We start from the raw sequence: 21,114 nt of genomic DNA on the forward strand, positions 1-21,114 counted from the left end.
CTTGTTTATATAACTGTTTTCCCAACCTGTTAGAGCAGCAATAGCGAAGAACCTGTTAAATAATAAGGGGACACTAAATTTATCATAGCCATGCCTGACATCAGGGCAGGTTATTCTAAATGGGCTTCACCTGGAACAGGGACCATCCTTTTAACAAACAAGTTTGACATGGGTCTATAAACCTCTCGTGCTTTCCTGATCTGAAGGACGGCACACAGAATAGATGTGAAGTGGGCACAGTGTTAGAGCCTGGGTTGTTACTGTGTGTGGTGCTTCTATGGAGTGGCTGAACACATCATTCTAGCCAGCTACACAACTGTGGCTGCTGCAAGATGCCGTCACTTCTGAAACAAAACCTGTCTGTCAGTTCCTACAGAAAAGGAACATTTGATGGGTGACTCCCTGTTTTCTGACTTTGGCACTGTTTTCTACTTAAGTAGAAAAACTTAAAACTTTCAAAATTAGAGTAGTAACTTTCTCTGGTCTATTGTTTTTGAATAAAGATTATGAGACAACACACAAAGAAAGACAAACATCATAAAATAACTTTTATACAGGATTAGTAGATCTGTTTACATATAAAAAACAAAGGACCTCATTACAGTTAGATTTCACATAAATTACACAGATTAACTTTTTAAAACTACTATTCAATTCTTTTAAAGTTTCTTTAAAATTTCTCATTTTGAAGGCACAGTGCATGAAATAAAACAAAGAGCACTTAAGATGAATGGGTGTTAGGCATGTCACAGACATAGCTATGGACAGTTTTGGAGCTGGGGAGTATCATTTGGGAAAAAAAGCAGAGAGGTGAAAAGAACATAAAAAATTCCATGTCATACCTCCAAAAAATCTGCAGCACAGAATGTAGCTAGTACATTCATGTTATGCCACTTATAAACATCGTAATTGTCTATATTTACATAATTTTTATCCAATTGCCTCAAAATGAACCTACTTTCAACTTTCAAAATCAACCAGGAGAGTATTCTTGGAGTCAGTGGAACCATTAATGAATTTTTTGCCAAATATAAAAGAGAAGTGGGTGTTGGGAAGGTTTTCTTTAAGAACTAGAAATCCAAATTCAATTGACATTAATCAATACTTATCCTCTCCCTCAAAACCTGCTATAATTAAAATTAACCAGAAACCTAAAGTTATCAACAAGTTGCTATACAGAAAGATCATTGAATATTTAACTAGTAGTGGAATTTTAGTAATAATAAAGGAAAAAAATTGGGGAAAATACTGGGCTGCTACCGTAAAACAAACCTGCCAGAGACCCACACCACAGGACACCATGACAGATTCATAGCCAAGAAGCTTCTAAGAGAGCAGGGATAAAACCTGGCACAAGTGTGAGTGTGACAAGATAATAAACATATTTAATGCTGGGAATAAGTAGAAATCAGTGGATTAGCGAGTCTTGGTTTCTGGTAACCCGGGACTAGCTCAAAAACACAGCAAGTTCAGATATAAGCACTACCTTTTTATTTTTCCACTCATAATCAGTTTTAAATGTAATATTCACTAATTCAGCAAATCTCATTCAGATGAATCACCAAAGATTAACCAATCACACTGAGCCAAAAATACAATGTTTCCTTCCTCGAGGCTGACAGAGTCCCAAAGCCAGTTCCCTTCAGTGAGGACCGAAGTCCTCTTTGCTGGATCAGATCCCATCACCACCCAGAGTTCCACCAGATACACTTGGCAATCTTTGTCAGTGCAAGTGCATCCTCACAGGCAGACACTTTAAACATCACCTACCAATCATGTAGCTTTTATTAAGGAGCAGGGAGGGAAGGCTTATAAACTCATCACCAGGACAAAACACTGCCTGTGAGCAATGGAAAGGCACATCTCAGACTGGGGCAAAGTTCCTAATACTGTGACACTTGGGTCCATGTCTAGAGAAATGGAAAGTCTACAGGAGAAACACTGAAGGAATGCATTCCCCATCCTATATGGCTTCAGTGCCCTCTGCTGCCAAATCGGTCCAACTTTCCATTAGATCCACAAACAAAAGAAGGCAGGGCTAAGAACACAGTCTTAGTCATGGATCGTGTACATTCATGTTCATAGGTAACAGAGGGTGGGGAGGGCTGGCTTTCCAGCTCAATGCATTAGACTTTCATCAAAGACTTGAAACTTAGAGCCGAATTTGGGTTTCATTTCAGGAAAAACTATTCTGTATATTCATCTCTAAAAATTTCACACATACTTGAAAAGGCATGGCCTCCGACCACTGAGATGTACTGCTAAGGACACACTTAATTCCAGAGAACAAGTGGCAAGGTGTTCTTTAGTGAACACCAACGCTAGTAAAGCAAAGGCTGTCACATGAACTTGGTTTCTAGCTGTAATGTCCCAAGCAGGGTCCAGCCACAAGCCCCTTGTTGGTTTTCTGACTTGGCACTTTGAAAAATAAAGCTGAAAAAGAGCAATACACATCATTTAGAAAAACACAAAGTGTTATTAGAAGAAATGAAACCATGTGCCTTTCATTAGTTTTAACTTCTATAAACTGTTCAGTTCATATGGTAAAACAAGGATTCAGATCTGCTGATACCAGCACTGATTCCAGAATGGCTGAACCTAAGCCACCTACCTGACCACACCTAACAAATATCATGATCTCATCATTCTTTCCATGAACCAAGATCTGGATTTCACTCAGCCACTTGGATGCATTTCCAATGTGGCCAAGTGGCCTAGGTGAGCTGAGGTTTTGGGGTAACCGATACATTAATGGTATAAATACAGTTTGGAAAGGTAAGAGCTAGTTTTTGATCCCCTGATTTAGTATAAGTTCAGCAGCAACTTGGCCATTAAAACATTCAAAGATATTAAACTGTTACGTCATTGGTAAGACTCACACTTACAAAAAGCATCATTCTACTGAACAGCATTAAGAGACACAATAAAATGCAAATCTTTCAGGTCTTTGCCTGATTGGCAGTGAAGAGGACACCTTCACACCACTGTCCCATCACACGGCAGTCCTTTAGTTGACTTTTTTTAAATGGAGGGAGCCATATTTAAAATCTTTGAACTGAAATTTTTAACATAATCGCCTGATTAAAAAAAAAAAAAAAAAAGCTGTCAAAGGAATCATTAGGACTTGCAGAGGCCTGCACACACAAGGCCACAGTATTTCCATAACAATGTGCCATCACAGGGTGAAGGCTTGGGCTGGAGCATCAAGTGTAGCCATTATGGATCCAAGTATATTAAGAATATCCAAGGAGGTCTCTTCCACTTCTAGATATTTTCATCAGGAGAATTCAGGACCTTTAGGTGTGGGGTCATCTGGAAATGGGAGGTGCACAGCACAGAAAGGGGCTGATTGAGGAAACATTAAGGAATAGGCATTCCTAGGAGAATGAGTGCTTCACAGATAAAGCAGCAGCACCTGTGGGGTTTCCCAAGTTAAGACAGGCAAGTCCTCGCTTCTGCTCCATCTCCCTCTGACCTCTACTCATGGGGACTCCTGGCGCCTCCACAGCAAAGCCAGTGAGTGTTCCCCTTTAAGATGAGGATATTTAGAGCTTTGATAAACTTACAAGAGAGGTAGTGAAATCCTGCTTAGAGCACAGCCCACCAGTTCTGATCCAGCTTGGAAACAGGTAGAAAGATAAATACGGAAGCCCATTTATTCCATTTTCTAATGTCATATATGTTTAAGAATCATCCAGCCTCCATTACCTGAATAAGAGAAACCCCAGCTATTTGCTAACTGGAGAAGAGAACTCCTCAGTGGATGGAGAAATATCTCGAGTTTTTAAAGCTTTATGTCAGAGTCTGACTGGTGTCCCTGCCTTAATGTTTCTAGATTCTTTTGGCCTTTAAAGTAAAGAGAAACAAAACTAAAGCCACTAGTAAATACCTGATGTACAAAATACAACACTACTAGATGGCTTTATGCTGTCACTATATAAGCTCTGAACAGCCCATCTTAAATTAAAAAGGGAAAACAAAGTGGCTGTCCCATCTTCTGCTGCATAAATAAAAGTCAGATTTTTAGAAAAGGTTAAGAGTACTTTAAGGAAGGGAAGTTCAAAACTGCCTGTGATATTCAGAGAACAGGAGTTTAGCAGGATAACTTCCCGAAGCTCTTTGAAGAAGGAAGGAATCTTTCTTCTTACTACAGTCTCCCAAGAGGAGCTGTCACGTTGCTAGGTGCTTATGGAGGGAGATATGCCAAACGTGTATTTCAGTGTTTGCTAGAATACAGTGTCTCCTCTTCTGTGTCTGTTTCATCTTGGAACTCATGGCTTAGGAGGGACTTCTTGGAGCCAGTGGACATCATGCGAATTTCATCCTCATACTCATCATGATGCTGCCGTAGCCGATGGAAGCCATCTTTGTGTCTGTTAGACTTGATGGAGCAGATGCACCAAATGATGCAAGCAGTTAGGATCAATGCTGACATGGTGGCACCTGTCCGACAAGACCACATGGGGTGTTATGAGTAAGCAACGACCTCTGACAGCACTATAAATAGTATGTCATTTACTGTAATTTCATGCAACTAGGAGCAGTTTGCTTGGTCTGGAGATGTTCTTCTGTGGTAGACTGCTTGCCTGGCAAGCATGAGGCCTGGGCTTCAATCTCTAGGATCTCAACAAAATCCACCCCATTATCCTAGAAGCAGCACACGCACAGTGTGCAAGTTGAAAAATGATAAGCAAACCGTTACACTTCTACTACCTCAAGAGAACTTGTGATTACTTTAGTGTTATTTTCCTAGATCTCCTTCCATTCTTTATTTTCCTGTGCTGGGAATTACTCCCAGGTCCCCAGATTGTTCTCTCTCTCTCTCTCTTTCTTTCTCTTTCTCTCTCTCTTTCTTTCTTTTTTTCTTTCTTCCTTCCTTCCTTCCTTTCTTTCTTTCTTTAACTTAAAAAGTTACATTTTGTTTATTTATATTGTGTGTGTGCACGCATATATATGTGTGTGTACATATGTATGCATATAGAGGTCAGAGGACAGCTTGTAAACATTGGTTCTCTCCACTGTGAGCTTCAGGGAATGAACTCAGGTCATTGGCTTGTGCAGCAAGAGCTTCTACCATCTCACTGGCATTTATTTATTTGTTTGTTTGTTTGTCTGTCTGTTTGTTTAGGCTGGGTCTCACTGTATCTCAGGCTGAGACTTGCTATGTAGTCTTGACTGGTCTCTAACTTGCAGTGATCCTTCTGCCTTAAACTCTCCTTTTATTTTAAACTTGTATATACGGTTACCAAAACAACAGTCTTACAACAACAGAAAAATAATAGTCATGCAATAAAAATTGAGTTCATAATAGCTAATGGCTGGCAAAGCTAGATTTAGCCCATGGCTGAATCTAGTGCCTGTGCCTTTAACCACCAAGTTCTTTGTATTTTGCCAGGTTCATATGAGATTGTTAAGAACCCCACAAGGGGTTCTGTGGCCACATCATGTTCCCAAGATTCACCGGAGAACCCCACCCCTGCAACAGAGCTTGGGCTTTTGCTTTAAGTCCAAGTTGAACAAAGAAATGAATGGAAGATCACTGTGTCAAACAGATGCAGTGGAGTGGAAAACTGCTTTTTTCACGTGTTTCCCCTTAACCTTTCAGTAATTCAAACAATGGCACATTAATCCAGGGGGGAAATGTTTCCTATTTCCTGGACCTTGAAGAACATAAGTTCTAGCAGCCAATGTGATCTTGAACAGAGCAGCGTTTGCTTGTTTAACAATACCCAGTAAGAGCCACTGTGCCGACTATGACTCAAAGGTCTGGGGATGCAGATCAACTCTCTGTTGCCCAGAGCTTTGGTGTTGGTGGGGGACATTAAATGTAGACAGTACAGTGGACAGATATGTATGATATCAGTGATGACTATAATGGAAAAACCATAGGGTAGAGATAATAACAGGGCTACTGTGTTAGCTAGAGCAATGAGGGAAGGTCTCTTGGTGGAGGTGAATTTGAGTATGGGCCTGCATATAGGACAGGAGCTTGGGGAAAACAGGCTTAGATAAAGAGACTCTAGGGAAAAAGCAATCAGCTGGAGGTGTCTGTCAGGGCTAGCCACTCTCAAAGCATAACAGCAGAACTGGTTTCAACTTCAAGTACTAAAAACTGAAAATCCTTACCTGCCACAGTTACCACGAGTTCCCTTGGCAAACCAAATATCCGGTTATCTGTATCAAAGACTATTAGCACAGAACTAGGTGCATCATGATGCACAAAGACCTGCAAGGATAAAGTGTAAGAATCATAAAACAGTCATTATGGCCTGGAGAGATGGCTCTGCAGTGAAGGGAACTGGCTGCTCCTCCAGAGGGCTGGGTTTGGTTCCTAGCATCCACATGGCAGCTCACAACCATCCATAACTCCAGTTCTACAGAATCTAGGACTCCAAACCTTCTTCTGGCCTTCTTTTGGCCTCTGCTGGCAATGCATGTGCCTGGTTCACAAACATATATGCAAGCAAACATCCATAAACATCAATATTAAAATTTAAATTTAAAAAGTCACTTATGGTATACTATAGCCCTGCTTCACTAAATGCTTTTGGGCCTATAAAACAAACCAGGAAGGTAACTGAGTGTCATTTAAACTGTACAAAATGCTATGCAAGTTTTTCTTTTGTTGCAGAGGAACAGAAAACTTTTGGCAACAAAAAGATAATAGATGCTATAATCAAGAGGTGAACATATTTTTCATTTCTTTGTTCCTTTCAAGCTCTCTGACAAGAGTTTCAAAATAAGACACAAATGTTATTAACAATAAATACTTATATAATCTGACTTGGGTTTCTTACCTGTGAATGCTGCTGCTGGTATCCTTCAGCAATGGCATTGATGTTGTGGACACCAGGAGCTAAAAGCACATGGAAATAACCCCCCTCTTTTGTGTGTACTTTTATTCCTTCATTGAGTACAATGACTGCTTTAGAGATCGGTTTACCACTCTTGTCTTTAACCAACCCATGGACTCCTTTGTGGACCTGAAAAAAAAAAAAAAAGAGGTAACATAATTTATGTTTTCACAATGTCAGCAGATATTTTACAGTCAACAGTTTGAGGCTTCATTAAAATCAACCAAACACATGCGCGCGCGCACACACACACACACACACACACACACACACACACACACTCCCTACACAAAATAACAACAAAACCCTTGTAGTTACGAGTGGAGCACATCCTATAATCTTAGCTACTTAGGAGGCAGATGCAGGAAACAGAGTGTAAGGCTACCCTCTTCAAATTAGCAAACCTGTCTAAACAAAGTAGGGGTTTGATGGTGTATTATAGCTCAGTGGTAGAGTGCTTAATGAGCATGCAAAGGATTTTTGGTACTGTAAGATACTGCAAAAATCAAACCAAACCAAACATGACCCTGTCGGCCTGGCTTACCCTTCACCCCACTGACCCTGACCGCATTTGCTCATTAGTCAGTACTTCAGAGCCAGAGGTAAGAGAAAGAACTTGTCTCTGAAAGCCTAAAGCATGAGAAGCCAGTCTTCAAATGCCTTGAATTGTTTCCTTCCATGGTACAGTGACTGCAACTGTATGGTCCTCAGCTGGAAGAGCATGAAGCTCCCAACTACAGCAGATTCAAGATATATGCACGAACAGAATCTATTTTGGCAACAAAAAGACAAACAAAATTCAGCCTGGGGAGATGGATCAGAGGAGGAGAGTGCTTCCCACTCCAGTGTGAAGAGGGCTGGAGTTCAGATCCCCCACAACCCATGTAAAAGGCCAGGTGACAGAGATCCCTGGGTCAAGCTGGCTAGCTAGACTAGCTAGATTAATGAGCTCTGGACACATCAAGACATCCTGTCTCAGTATATACAGTGGAAAGTGAGCTCACCCTCTGGTCTCCATATGTGCATGTACACGTGTATGATGGCCCATGTGTTAACAGCATGCACACATACCCCAATAGCCCCATCCACACACCTTTTCACACACAGAACAAAATCTTTCTACATACGTTTAAAAAATGTTTTAATAAACGTTTTCATTGAACACATTCCTCTGATGAAGCCTAGCATGTCTGAGGCTTTGGGTTTGATCCCTAGTATCAGAGGGAAATGAACAACTCAAAACCAGCTCACCTCCACCAACATGCTAAGGAGAGACCTCTTGTTCTCTGCCCACAAGGCAGGGAGTTGAGCTGCACTAGGGAAGTAGCAGCAGCTTGTGTACACGGTGATTTCTGGGCAATGGCCATAGGTAACACTATAATCCTGAAACATAAAGTTCAGAATCAAATTAATACATGCAAAAATTAACTTTGTAAACAAATGAAATAAAAAGAAATGGGTGACAGAAGCAGCTTTTGTGATGCATCTTACAACAAATGTAAATAAGTCACCATGTATAATAATGGGTCACAGACAGGACAGTGATGATGTCTCAGTCCTTCTCATGTGGCAGTACTTCCCACAGTGCCTCTAAGTGTGGATGATGATTATTGGGGTTTGCTGAACAAGAGTCCACATGGACAGCCAGCTCAGCTCTCATGTCTAGAATCCACTGTTGCTCCCATGGCACTGGAGGTAGAGGACAGCACTTGTACCTGATCCCTGCTGTCTGAACCAGCTGTGACAATGGCCACGGCCACAGTCGAGCACTTAGTCCAGTGCAGGAACCACTTGTGCAGACAGATTTCAAACTTGACTTGCCATCTCTCCCCGTCAACTTGTTCTTTTTCTCATTTACCTAATGATACTAACTTTCTCACATTGTCATGAAACCTTCTCCTTTTTTGTTATAACATTTTTTCTCTTATTTTTTGAGATTACAGTGTAATTATGTCACTTCTCTCTATTCTCCTTCCAAAGCCTTCCATCTATCCCTCTGAGCTCTCTTTCAAATCCATGACCTCTTTTTTCATTGACTGTTGTTACACATATTATGTATATGTATATAGATTTCTAAACATAACCTGCTTAGTCTAGACAATGTTTTTAATATGTGTCTTTCCAGGGCCAACTATTTGGGATTATAACCAATTGGTGTGGTATTTGATAACCAATTGGTATGCTGCTGTTCCTTGGGGAATATTATATTTTATATTCTAAGCATTCCTAAGTTGCCTGCAGTTTTGTTTTGTTTGGTTTGGTTTTTGAGAAAGAGTTTCTCTGTTTAACAGCTCTGGTTGTCCTGGAATTCACGCTGTAGACCAGGCTGGCCTCGAACTCACAGAGATCCACCTTAAAGGTGTGTGCCACCACCACCCAGCATAGTGTCTGTAGTTCTTTGTATAGGGTTGAGGCCCTGTGGTTTTCCTCCACCCATTTTAGCATGTTTACTGTGTTGTTCTTGTTCAGCTCATGTTTAGGCAGTCATGCTGGTGAGGTTTTTATGGGTGTAGCTTCTGACATCACTGGGAGACACAATCTCACGGCAAGCTCCTTGATCGTCTGGCTCTTGAAATCTTGCCCTCTCTTCTGTAATGTTCACTAAGCCTATATGTGTTTGAGTTATTCTTATAGGTTTATATATTGGGATTGGGCTCTGCAGCTCTGCATTTTGATTGGTTGTGGTTTTCTGTAGTGGTCTCCATCTGTTACAAAGAGAGGTTTCCTTGATGAGGGTGAGGACTACACTTACCTGTGGGTGTAAAGACGAGTATTTAGAATGTAGTAAAGGTTTGTACTGGTGTAGTAAAGTGGTATTTGTAGGTTCTCCTCCAAGATCCTTGACTTCACAGGCCCTGAGAAGTTGGCTAGGTTTCTTTTGTTGAATGGGTCTTAAGTCCAACCAGAGAGCTGTTGGTTACTGCCAAGGTATTCATGCCACTACTGCGCCCTTAGGGTTATTGAGCCAGAAACTTCATCTCTGGCTCATTTCACTATCATCCATAATTTCCAAATCCTGTCAACTCTACTTCAATACAATGAAGGGTTTAAACTTTCTCACTTTTACAACTGAATTTAGGTTTCAGTTCTCGGAGAGGGGCGGACAGGTGTCTCTCCCAACAAAGGGCCATTTATCAACAAATTACATTCAGGGACGAGGGAGAGAGCGTGAACAAGGCCTGAGTCAGCTGCACAATGTCTCAAGGACCCTTGAAACGTAACCAAGTATGTCCAAAGATAAAACCTCAGCCAATGAAAAGTGTACAAAAATGTAACTGCTGCTTGCTTGACCAATTATGTTTGAGATGACCTAACCACTCCTGAAATTCCCTGGGCTGTGCTTAAGGGAGCCTGCCTGCTCCTCTCAGGGTCGCTGTCATTGTGTGCAGGTGTCAACCCGGCATTCTGGAATACTACATACTCGTTGTTCTTGCATACTATTTGAGCCAGGGTCTTCCTTCAGAGTCTCCTCGGACCCTACAACCAAAATTTCAACACTTGATTGCTAGTCTGGTATCACTACACCAATCAAAGCTTTCCTTGATGACTACTCCTTTAGACTATTCCAAACCAGTTTCTTCGCAGCCTCCCCTTCCAAAGTATCCACCCTACTATTATGAAATCAATTTCTCCTGAGCACAACTCAGATCATGTCACCATAGCCTTGCTCAAAACCTCCAGTGGCTTTCCATTCCTTACGAAAACACACTAATTCAAAGCTCTAAACGCTTCACTCTTGTCTCTATCTGGTAATGGCTCCTCAGTAAGCTGCTTGCTGGCCCCACTGTATGCCACTAAATCTTTCTGAACATCCTGCTTCACCCTCTGGATTGCAAACATATCTCCATATAAAGGGAAGGCTGTGGCTCTGACTAGGTATAATATTTTCTGTCTTTGAATTTTCATATATGTGGGAAGATACTCTCTTCTAAATCAAACCAATTAATTCTCTAACATCTACTTGTTCAGTAAGTCTTGAAAAATATTTTATTTATCATTAATATGGAAAAATCTTTCCCACACAGTAAATTCTTTAAGAAATCTTTAAAGGATTTATTTTATGTATATTAGTGTTTTGCCTGCATGTACATACATGCACCACATGTATGGAGTGTCCACAGAGGTCAGCAGGCATTGTCCTGGAACTGGATACAGGTGGCTGTGAGCCAGCATGTTCCCAGCATGTGGGTGCTGGGAACTGAACCTAGGTCCTCTGGAAGAATAGTCAGTGTTCTTTACTGATGAACTAGCTCTCCAGGCCCCACATGTAGTAAATTCTTAAAATATAAAGGAATAAAGAAATGGGAATGAAGTCAATTTGGTTCATGTATGCATGAACCAAAGACCAGTTAATCTCTTGTTGTCTAATTGTAAGAGCACAGATAAACTAATTAAATGCTGTCAGAAAGAAGATCTACAGGTTCAACACAACCCCTAAGTAAATCCAAATAGCCTTTTATGTAGAGAAAGAAAAGCCAATCTCAGGTTCAGTTGGAACTGCAAGGATCCTTGAACACCCTAAACAACCCTAAAAGAACAAAGTCAAAGGGCTTCTGAAACCTGGTTTGGAAAGATACCACAAAGCTGGAGCAAACAAGAGGACAGACTGCATGCAGACCCAGGGACAGCATGTCTGGGTAACTCACACATCTGTGTTCAAATGCTTTTGGAAAGGACATCAAGACCATTCAATGAGGAAACACTTGCATTTTTAACAAAAGACAATTAGATCCCTACCCTCCAATAGAACTGAGCTTACACCATATACAAAAGGAACTTGTGTCATATCAAGAACTAAAGCCATAAACTCTGACAAGAAAAACAGAGCCTTAATAACAAACAAATTGTGAGAAAGAAAAAGAATAAGATAAGTAAGATAAATTGGACATCATTAAAAAAAAACCTTTTCCTATCAAAAAGGCATGATCAAGAAAGTAAAAAAGGGCTGGGCAGTGGCTGTGCACACCTTTAATCCCAGCACTCAGGAGGCAGAGGCAGGTAGATCTCTGAGTTCGAGGCCAGCCTAGTCTACAGAGTGACTGAGTTCCAGGACAACCAGGGCTACACAGAGAACCCCTGTCTTAAACAAACAAACAAACAAACAAACAAACAAACAAAACCAGGCTCAGAGAAATGATTTCAGCAAGTAAATGGAGTTGTCACCAAGCCTGACAACCTGAACTCCATCCTAGGACCCACATGGTGGAAGGAGAGAGCCAACACTCAAAAGTTGCTCTCTGCTTCCACAAGTAGCACTTGCTTGCTTCCTTCTCCAGATAAATGTCATTTTTATTAAAGTTAAAAAGGCAGCCTATAGGATGGCAGTTGAAACTATCTATAAGTCATGTACATAATAAGGATTTACCATGTAGACTATATGGAAAACTAACAACTCAGTGAATAAAAATATTTTAACTTTATTTGTATTTCATGTGTATGGGTGCTATTCTGCCTGTATGCATGTCTGTGCATGTGTGTGCAGTACCCAAGAAATCCAGAAGAGGGCATTGAATCCCCTAGGACTGGAGTTACAGATGGTTGTTAGCCACCATGTGAGTACCAGGAACCAAACCTGGGTCCTTTGGAAGAGGTGTTCTTAACCACTAAGTCATCTCTCCAGCCCCCAATTGAATTTTTTTTAAAAGAATTTTTTTATTTATTATGTATACAGAAGAGGGCACCAGATCTCATTACAGATGGTTGTAAGTCACCATGTGGGTGCTGGGAATTGAACTCAGGACCTCTGAAAGAACAGTCGGTGCTCTTAACCTCTGAGCCATCTCTCCAGCTCTCAATTAAAATTTTAAAATTAACATTGTGTGTGCGTCCATCTCACGGTATGTGTGTGGAGGTCAGGAGACAAGTTGGTTCTTGCTTTCTACTATGTACATACTGGGGATTGAACTCAGGCAAGCTTGGCAGAAAGCACCTGTACCCTCCCTACTAGCCTAAACCTGATTGTAAAGTGGACAGAAGATTTGGATAGATACTTCTCCAAGGAAGTCATACAAATGGTCAGCAATCCCATAAAAGGTAGTCCAATATCATTTGCCATCAGAGGATAGGGGAGTTAAAATAACAAGCGTTGCTCAGGATATAGAGAGGATGAAGATGGAATCCTTGAACACTGCTGATAGGATGTAAGATGGCAGAGATGCATGGAAAAGGCTGGTGGTTCTTCCGAACATTAAAAAATGGAATCAAAACAATACCTAACAATGGCATTCCTAGCTTTCTACCTAAACAAAGTGAAAAGTCAGGCTTAAAGATACTATATAACACATAAACTGATAAACACAATATGCTATGTATAATAGAATTATATTTTGTTCTAAAGGTATGTGATATGTGCTATAAAATGGATAAACTTCAAAAATATGTTAATATAAGAAGTTAGACACAAAACGATTACCATGTAAGTCCTCTTATGAGATATTTAGAATGGGCAGATTCCTAGACATAGAAGTGGAGCTTACCAGGGGCTGTGGAAAGGGAGAACAGGGAGTCACTGTGTATGGAACTGGTACAGACGAAGTTTGAAGTAATGAAAAAAATTGCAAGTAGGCTTGGTAGTGGTTGTACAAGACTGTAGATATAACTAATGTTATTAAATTACACAGTTAAGAATGTTTACAATAGAAGATCACTGTCAGGTTAATTTAAGGCTTAAGCACGTCAAAGAAGTCACAAGGCCAATCACTTCCCTGTCTTAGAAAAAGGACCTGCTTTGTCACTCCGTGGCCATCCTCTGAACCGTACCTTCATGCTGCCCAGATGACTGTGCCACTCGGCTCCACGCATTACTCCTCCTGGGATGTTCTCATCTATGAAACCGTTGGGAGAGGTGTGATCAACAAGACCAAAAGACTCTTCTCCCCAAAGCAATCAACCAAAATGAGTAGCACAGGGTAGGGGAATGCCTACCTGACTTATTTGGGCAACTGGGCTGACCCATGTGCATCGATGGATGGTTATTTGCATAAAGAGATGCCAGATGCTTTAAAGTTTCTTTGTTTTCCACTACCAAAAAGAAAAATTTGAAAATCAGTGGAGAAATTGAAAAGATTTTTTTGTTCAAGTTCAGTACTGTGGATTCAAGTTCTCTTCCTCTCTTTCTAGTAAGTTCTGCACCCCACTGAAGTTTACTGAGGAGTTACCATAAATAACAACACTGTTTTGTTTAGTCCAAGATAATCATACTTAGGAGCAAACATCTTCCTCACATTAAAAAAATACTAATGGTGAATTTATACAACATACCACTACACTATGATACAATCTTTTGGCTTATTGTACCTCAGTTATGGACAACTGGGGCCTAATAACAATATCCCTTGTAACTGCATTGAAAATGACTCAGACTGCATATGCTGTGACCTGGTGGAGATTCAACAAGGCGCAGCCCAGTAGGCAAGATGTCATGCATGGGAGGGAGAGCTTAGACTGTTCCCCTGAGTATCTGACACTGTGCCATACTCCTTTTGGTATTCTTAAGATCTACAAACACTGTTTCCTCAAACCTGTCTGTAGACCACACTGAACAGTCAATGCTGTGACTCATAGAGCTTGGCCTTCATCAGGCCTTTCTTCTCCAACCTGCCATACTTCAAGTACAGGATGGACAATTATATTAGGGTGATTATATGAGTAGACAGCAAATCAAATGCTCACTCAAAAACGTTTAGAAGAGATGTTACTTAGTGACCTGGAATTTCCTACAAGGCTTAAATACTACATGTGTGGACTGATACTCAGCATACCTGTCTGGACTGGCTTGTCATAGGGATATGTGACCAGCACAGAACCACCGTCTAAAGCAATGGAAAGGCTGAAATCCTGCTTCTGAATCAAGTTTTCAATGATGGCTTTGGTCTCAGGTTGGGAAGCATTACCTAAAAAAAGAGAAAAGTTAAATATCAAGTTCTAAATTTTAGTGAAAGCATAAAGAAATACTCTATTTGAATTCCATTATAACTCTGGCTTACAAAACTTGTAGGTAATTATCTCTCCATGTGCTGCCTCAAGCAAAAACGACATGTTCTCACAGGGAGGTTATTCTGAGTTGCACATAGTTTGAGATAATGTGTGCACATTAGTATATATAGTAAATATATAACAACATGCAAATATCCTGTGTACATATACATATTCAGAAGGGTAGAGAGAGAGGGCCTTTGCTACCTCTATATATATTGGAACACCCCAATAATCCTAAGTTTCTTTAAAAAAATAAAACACAAAACTTCCATTACTTTTGCAAAGTGAAAGGAAAAAAGTTCAAAGCATTTTCTGGAAGTCTGTATTGATTTATACTTCACACTCATAACCTAGACAAGTACCACTCCGTTCCTCATCTACAAAATGGGGCTGATCAGTCTCCTAGTACAGAAAGTTATCCCCAAAGTCCTTTAACGTCCTCAAATATAGTCCTACTTGTGAAGTCCGTGTCCAGGTCTTTGCCACGGGCATTTGCTTGCCCAGTCTTTGAGGTACACTCTTTCTCCTGTGCGCGCTCTCGCCCATCTGGATTTAGAGAAGGCACAATCACAATTCTAGTCCTGTCAACCAACTAAAATGAAAAAGAAATCAAGAGTCCATTAGCTCTGTGTGGAACTGACATGGACTTCCCCCTCAACAGTCTTTATTGCTCACTTTAAATAGTGTTTTTAAAGGTCAGAACACTAAAAGAAACTAAAATGTAAAATACAATTCCCATTTGCTTCAAATAAATAAAAAAATGAGACAATACTGTATAATTAATATTCCTCATGGCCTCTTGGTGACAAATAGGGGTCACAGAAACACCCCAGGTGGGCAAAATTCAGTTTGCTGGCTACTTTTTACACAGTAAAATAACCAAGCCCATTCATTTCTGTTTAATTACTTTTGTATGTTATAATGATGGAGCTGAGTAGCTACAGGATGTCTGCTCCTACAAAGCTTAAATATATACTATCTGGCCCTCACAGAAAACAATTGTTGATTACTTACTTAATAATAATGGTGGGACTCTTTTCTGGATTAAAAGTGGGAATGTCAAATCTGAAAATATCAATGCCTTTTCAGACAAGGAGAGTTGAAAACAGCATGTCCAAAAACCCAAGCTAGGTTATCTGCCTTGCTATAATTTCTCCTCCAGATGCTCCATAGGCAGTAATACACATGTAACACCTATACATGTGACATGAAATAATTTCTGAGGTGCTTCATCCTACGTATTTCTAAAAGTTAAAAGTGCAACACTTAATCTTGACTGTCATTTTGACTAGATTTAGACTCACTCCAGGAACACACCTCTGGACATGCCTGTGGGGGTATTTTTAGAGAACTTTAGCTGTGGACCCACCTCAGTGTGGCACCATCCTATGGACCAGTGACTCAGACAGAATAAAAAGGAGGAAGCAAGCAGACCACTTCATGTCTGTGCTTCCTGACTTTGGACCTACTGTGACTGGCCACCTCCTGCTCCTGAACACTATAGGCCTTCACCATCATGATGGGCTCTTTTTTTTTTTCTTTTTCTTTTTTTTTTTTTTGGAGACAGGGTTTCTTTGTAGCTTTGGAGTCTGTCCTGGAACTGACTTTGTAGACCAGGCTGGCCTCGAATTCAGAGATCCACCTGCCTCTGCCTCTCGAGTGCTGGGATTACAGGCGTGCGCCATCACCACCCGGCTCCACGGTGGGCTCTTATGCCCTCAAAGCAAGAGGTACAATGAACCCTTTCTTCCTGAAAATTACACGTGACTCTTTAACTCACTGGCTTTTAAATCTCTGTCTTTGGGATATTCTAAGATAATTTACACTTCATCACAGACCTGCTCAATAGAATCTCTGGATCCTGTCACCTTGTTTCTCTTTTGGCAGATTCTACTGTATTCCAGACTGGCTTCAAAAGCTTTGTGATTCTTGTTAAGGTTTTTTTTACCTATGATATGGGCTCTCTCTCTCTCTCTCTCTCTCTCTCTCTCTCTTGATATGGTCTCTTATTACCATAAGACCAGTAGGTACAAGTTTAGCTATATATAAGAACAGCCTGGGCTGGGGTATAACTCAGTGGTAGAGCATTTGCCTAACATGTACAAGGTCCTGAGTTTGATCTGTAGTGTGTAAGTGTACATGCCTAAACCCTAGAGCTTCAGAATTGGAGGTGGGAGTGTTTTGAGTTTGAAGCCAACTTGGGCTATATAGCAAGTTCAAAGCCAACCTTGGCCAGATAGTAAAACTGTCTCAAACAAATAAACAAACAGCCTAAAGCTGTGACACGTTTTGTATGGCAGGAGGAAACGGAAGCATAAGGAGTTATAAAAAATATTGATTCCTTCTGAGGATGAAGCCCAAGCCCTGGTATTTTCAAAGGCTCTGAGGTATTCTAATATGCAGTCAGAGGTTTCTCTTATATTATCTTATTTTAAGAAAGAACAAACAGGTATCTGGGAGACACCTTTGCAACCTGTAAGAAGCTGTTGATGGAATTTCCTTTGCTGGAGATGCTAAAATAATTTTTTTTTTAATTAGGTCTGATCTCACATAGGCACACAAGTTGCTTCTAATCCTGATCAAGATACCAGTTCTTTCCCAGTCTCTTGTGGGAGGGTGGTACAGTATGGCAGTACTGCATGGGCTTTATAGCAAGATGCACTTGGTGTTTGTTTGTTTTTAATTACAAGAAAAAGAACACAAACAAGAGACTTTATATGTTGGTTTAATTACTGCCTTCCAGATGTTTTGTAAATTAACAAATACCTCTACCTTGGTCTCCACTTGTATGGAATAGAGAATCACATCCTTGAAAGGATGAGTACCGAATAACAATATATATAAAGTACTGGGCAACAGTGCTTGACACAGTCAGTATATGTTCAAAAGTCTTAGTTCTTTCCTCTTTCCCTAAATTCAATATAGGCAGTGCTAACGACGGAGTGTTCTTGCCCCTTTCCCTAAGACAACACAAAGCAAGACTTCTTACTCATAGATGCCTAAGCGCCTAGGACAAACTTCTTTTCTTTTCTACAGCCACAGATGGCTAAATTAGATAATGTTGTATTAGATTCCCAATGATGTTATATATTACATGAAAAGGTAAAAAGAATTATATCTTTCTCTCTATTTTTCAACAGAGTGGCTCATCTTTAGGTAATTGAGAACGGCAGTCCCTCAAGTTAGAACACACAGAACTGTGGGCATGGTTAAAAGGAGCCTCAGCTTTGAGGAATACAGGACTGAAGACAAACTTTTAGGACTTTTTCTTCTTTGCCTCTCAACATACACAAAGAAATATACTAGAAAGACACTATGTACAGTGAGGATATTCAAAGATTGTTCTTTTTCTTACAGTAACACAATGTACTAACACTGCTTCTGTGTAATCTAGTAAGAAATTTAAAATTTTTAAATGGTGCCCTGACATCAATGATCCCAGAGCCTTTGTCTTTAAAGTATGGCAAAACAGACTATTCTCTTACTTGGGTAACAACTGGGTTCTTTTTGTAATTCAGGCAAAGAAATTCTGCCAGAGCCAAAAGCAGTTCAGTTCCAACTGGAGCATTTCCATGGATACCAGCAACAAAACGAATCTTTGGTTCTTCAGGTTCTGATATGTTGGGTTTATTGGAGATTTCAAGGGACCAAATGTGACGATACTCAGCACTCTGTCCCAAACTTTTAGAGCCAGAAACAAAAAGTCAGCAAGTAATCAAATGTTATGTTAAACTTAACTTATGGACTTTAAAAACAGAAATAGATGAAGACAACAAAACACAGAACCCTTTAAGTATTTTAAAGAATGAGTCACTGTCAGGAAACCTTAGGAGGAATAGTTTTCCTTGAGCAAAGAAAGTGAAATCCAAGTCCTACATTGCCAGATCCGGAGCCCATGACCCTGCTGGGCAGCCCTGCAGACTCAAGTCCTCATGCCTCACCACATTGCTCTAGCTGGTGTCTGTCTTCTATATGGAGTCACTTCAGTTCTTATTATGGAAATATTTAACTATACTAAATGTAGGTGTATCCTTTTTAAAATCTAAATTAATCTATATGAATAACACAGTTAACACACTTTACAATAAATGCAACACTAGTTTGACAGAAAAAAGCTAAGACCATAAAGACAAAATAAATTATCAAGTTTCCACTTTCACAAGAGTTTTGAGCTCAAGGCTGGCTTTCTTTACTGTGACAGAAGGTTTACCAGGTCAGGAGTAATGTGTTAGCACTAAATTGAAAACCATTAATAGGATAAAAGTCATTGCTTTTTCATGATGCCATTCAATGACACTTAATGTCTGGTGATAGACCACCTAAAAAGTCTGTCCCTAACAATGGCAGATATGCTGTATTTTAAGGCAATATCTAATTTTCAAAAGCACCTTGAATTAGAAACCTTTGAATCAAAAACCCTTGAATTAAAAGGTTTTTTAAAAAATGAGCTAAGTTAGCTAGCAGAATACTGTTCAGTTTGGGTTTTATTTTAAATAGGAGACTAAACTGCAGGTGGTAGTATGGTAGATGACTTTATGCCCAACAAGGCAGAAATGCTCGAAAAAAATCAGTTCAATAAAGGAAGTTAGTTGGTTCTGCCCAATTAAATATTGCTCTACTTCTACACTGTAAATCAGAATTTAAGAAGCAAAAGTTTCTAGCAAAATTCAAAGAACCAATGCAATGAGACAAGTGAAAAAGTAAAAGGCTACATGATGCTCATTAGGTATGCAGAAGGTAGCTTATAAGCCTGGGGCAAAAGGTAAACATCCTCCCCACAGCAAAGCACAGTGAGCAACTCATCTGGACCTCTGGAGTACCTAACAAGGCACAAAGACTAGAATAATGACACAGGGAACCTGAGCAATCGTGGACCTCTGGAGTAACTGTAACAAGGCATGAAGCCTAGAATAATGACACAGGGAACCTGAGCGATCGTGGACCTCTGGAGTAACTGTAACAAGGCATGAAGCCTAGAATAATGACATAGGGAACCTGAGCAATCGTGGACCTCTGGAGTAACTGTAACAAGGCATGAAGCCTAGAATAATGACACAGGGAACCTGAGCAATCGTGGACCTCTGGAGTAACTGTAACAAGGCATGAAGCCTAGAATAATGACACAGGGAACCTGAGCGATCGTGGACCTCTGGAGGGAACCTGAGCAGAGAAGCCCCAGAACGGAAGGAAAAGCTGTCCCAATCACTAGTTTGACATGAGCTAGTACTGTGGCTTTTCCCAGGGTCTCAATCAAACATGTCTTTAAAATGTCAGCTGAGAGACTATGAACAGACCAGAGCAGCGACAGCAGCTAGGCCTCTTTTCTAGTAGAAAAGTCTTAGACATGATCCCTGGCGGATGAGCTCAGAGTTCCAAAATGTGCCCACTGCCCTCAGCAAAATAAGCTAAACAACATTTAGTCAGATATAAATCTGCAGCTGGAACGTGGCAAGTGTGTGAAATCAGTCAGAGGAAGCAGTAGGAAGAGAAACTTTACTTTCAGAAGACTCGGTCTATACAACTCTAACCCTAAGTAAGTCTAAGATCCATTTGGATGTGGCAAAGCATGAATGAACCGCTTAAGGAAAGTGAAAGAAAAACAAAATGATCCTCACGTGGTAAGATTTGTAATGTGTGGGTAGTTCATGACAAGTCCTCTCAGGAACTCGGATAAGTCTTTGTATGAATGGTATCGATAGAGAGCCAGGTCTGAGGACGAGCTTAGCATGAGGCCCTCCAAACCATTCTCAGCAGAAAGGTGTTTAATTAAGGCTTCGAACTCTTTAGTAGTTGGGTCACTGGCATCATCAGTGCTGGCACTAGCCCCCTTTCCTTTCTTCAATTCATTGTTTGCATCTGTCGAAGATCGAACGAGCGTGAAGTTGACCTGAATAGCACCTTCACTCCTGACAGTCACATTCTTGGTAACAGGGTTATACCTGTAATAAAGCAGACAGATCAGACCCATAGTTCCTCAATATCTAAGCACTGGGAAATAGAGATGTGTAGAGAATACATGAATCCAAGGAATAAATGTGATGCAGTTCCCAAAAGAGTAATTTTCAACTTTGAGGTAACTTATTATTAAAAACAAAAATTACCAAAGAACAAACCTAGGTCAAAGTATAATATGAATGTGTTTCTAAGATTTCAATTAGGATTTCATGTTGGGAGTGGTGGCACACAACTTTAATTTCAGCTGAGGGAGGCAGTTCTCTATGTTCGAGGACAACCTGGTGGCTATAGTGGGTTCCAGGACAGCCCCTGCTATGGAGAGAGACCC

At 40.4% G+C, this 21,114-nt stretch overlaps 1 protein-coding gene across 1 annotated transcript in view; it reads right to left on the reverse strand.

Annotated features, from left to right (window-relative positions):
• Positions 1 to 531: 531 nt before the first annotated feature.
• Cpd (carboxypeptidase D) overlaps positions 532 to 21,114 on the reverse strand; it is a 65,470-nt gene continuing 44,887 nt past the window's right edge. Inside the window, exons 12-21 of the mRNA XM_036195399.1 lie at positions 20,447 to 20,770; positions 18,317 to 18,512; positions 15,288 to 15,423; positions 14,615 to 14,746; positions 13,779 to 13,874; positions 13,614 to 13,678; positions 8,106 to 8,237; positions 6,798 to 6,983; positions 6,127 to 6,226; positions 532 to 4,443 (exon numbers count right to left, since the gene is read on the reverse strand). Coding sequence (XP_036051292.1) covers positions 4,217 to 4,443; positions 6,127 to 6,226; positions 6,798 to 6,983; positions 8,106 to 8,237; positions 13,614 to 13,678; positions 13,779 to 13,874; positions 14,615 to 14,746; positions 15,288 to 15,423; positions 18,317 to 18,512; positions 20,447 to 20,770 — 1,594 coding nt within the window. The 3' untranslated portion in view covers positions 532 to 4,216. The remainder of the gene's footprint in view (positions 4,444 to 6,126; positions 6,227 to 6,797; positions 6,984 to 8,105; positions 8,238 to 13,613; positions 13,679 to 13,778; positions 13,875 to 14,614; positions 14,747 to 15,287; positions 15,424 to 18,316; positions 18,513 to 20,446; positions 20,771 to 21,114) is intronic.

This window comes from Onychomys torridus, chromosome 8, assembly GCF_903995425.1.
Source record: "Onychomys torridus chromosome 8, mOncTor1.1, whole genome shotgun sequence".
In the NCBI taxonomy this organism is placed as follows: Eukaryota; Metazoa; Chordata; class Mammalia; order Rodentia; family Cricetidae; genus Onychomys; species Onychomys torridus.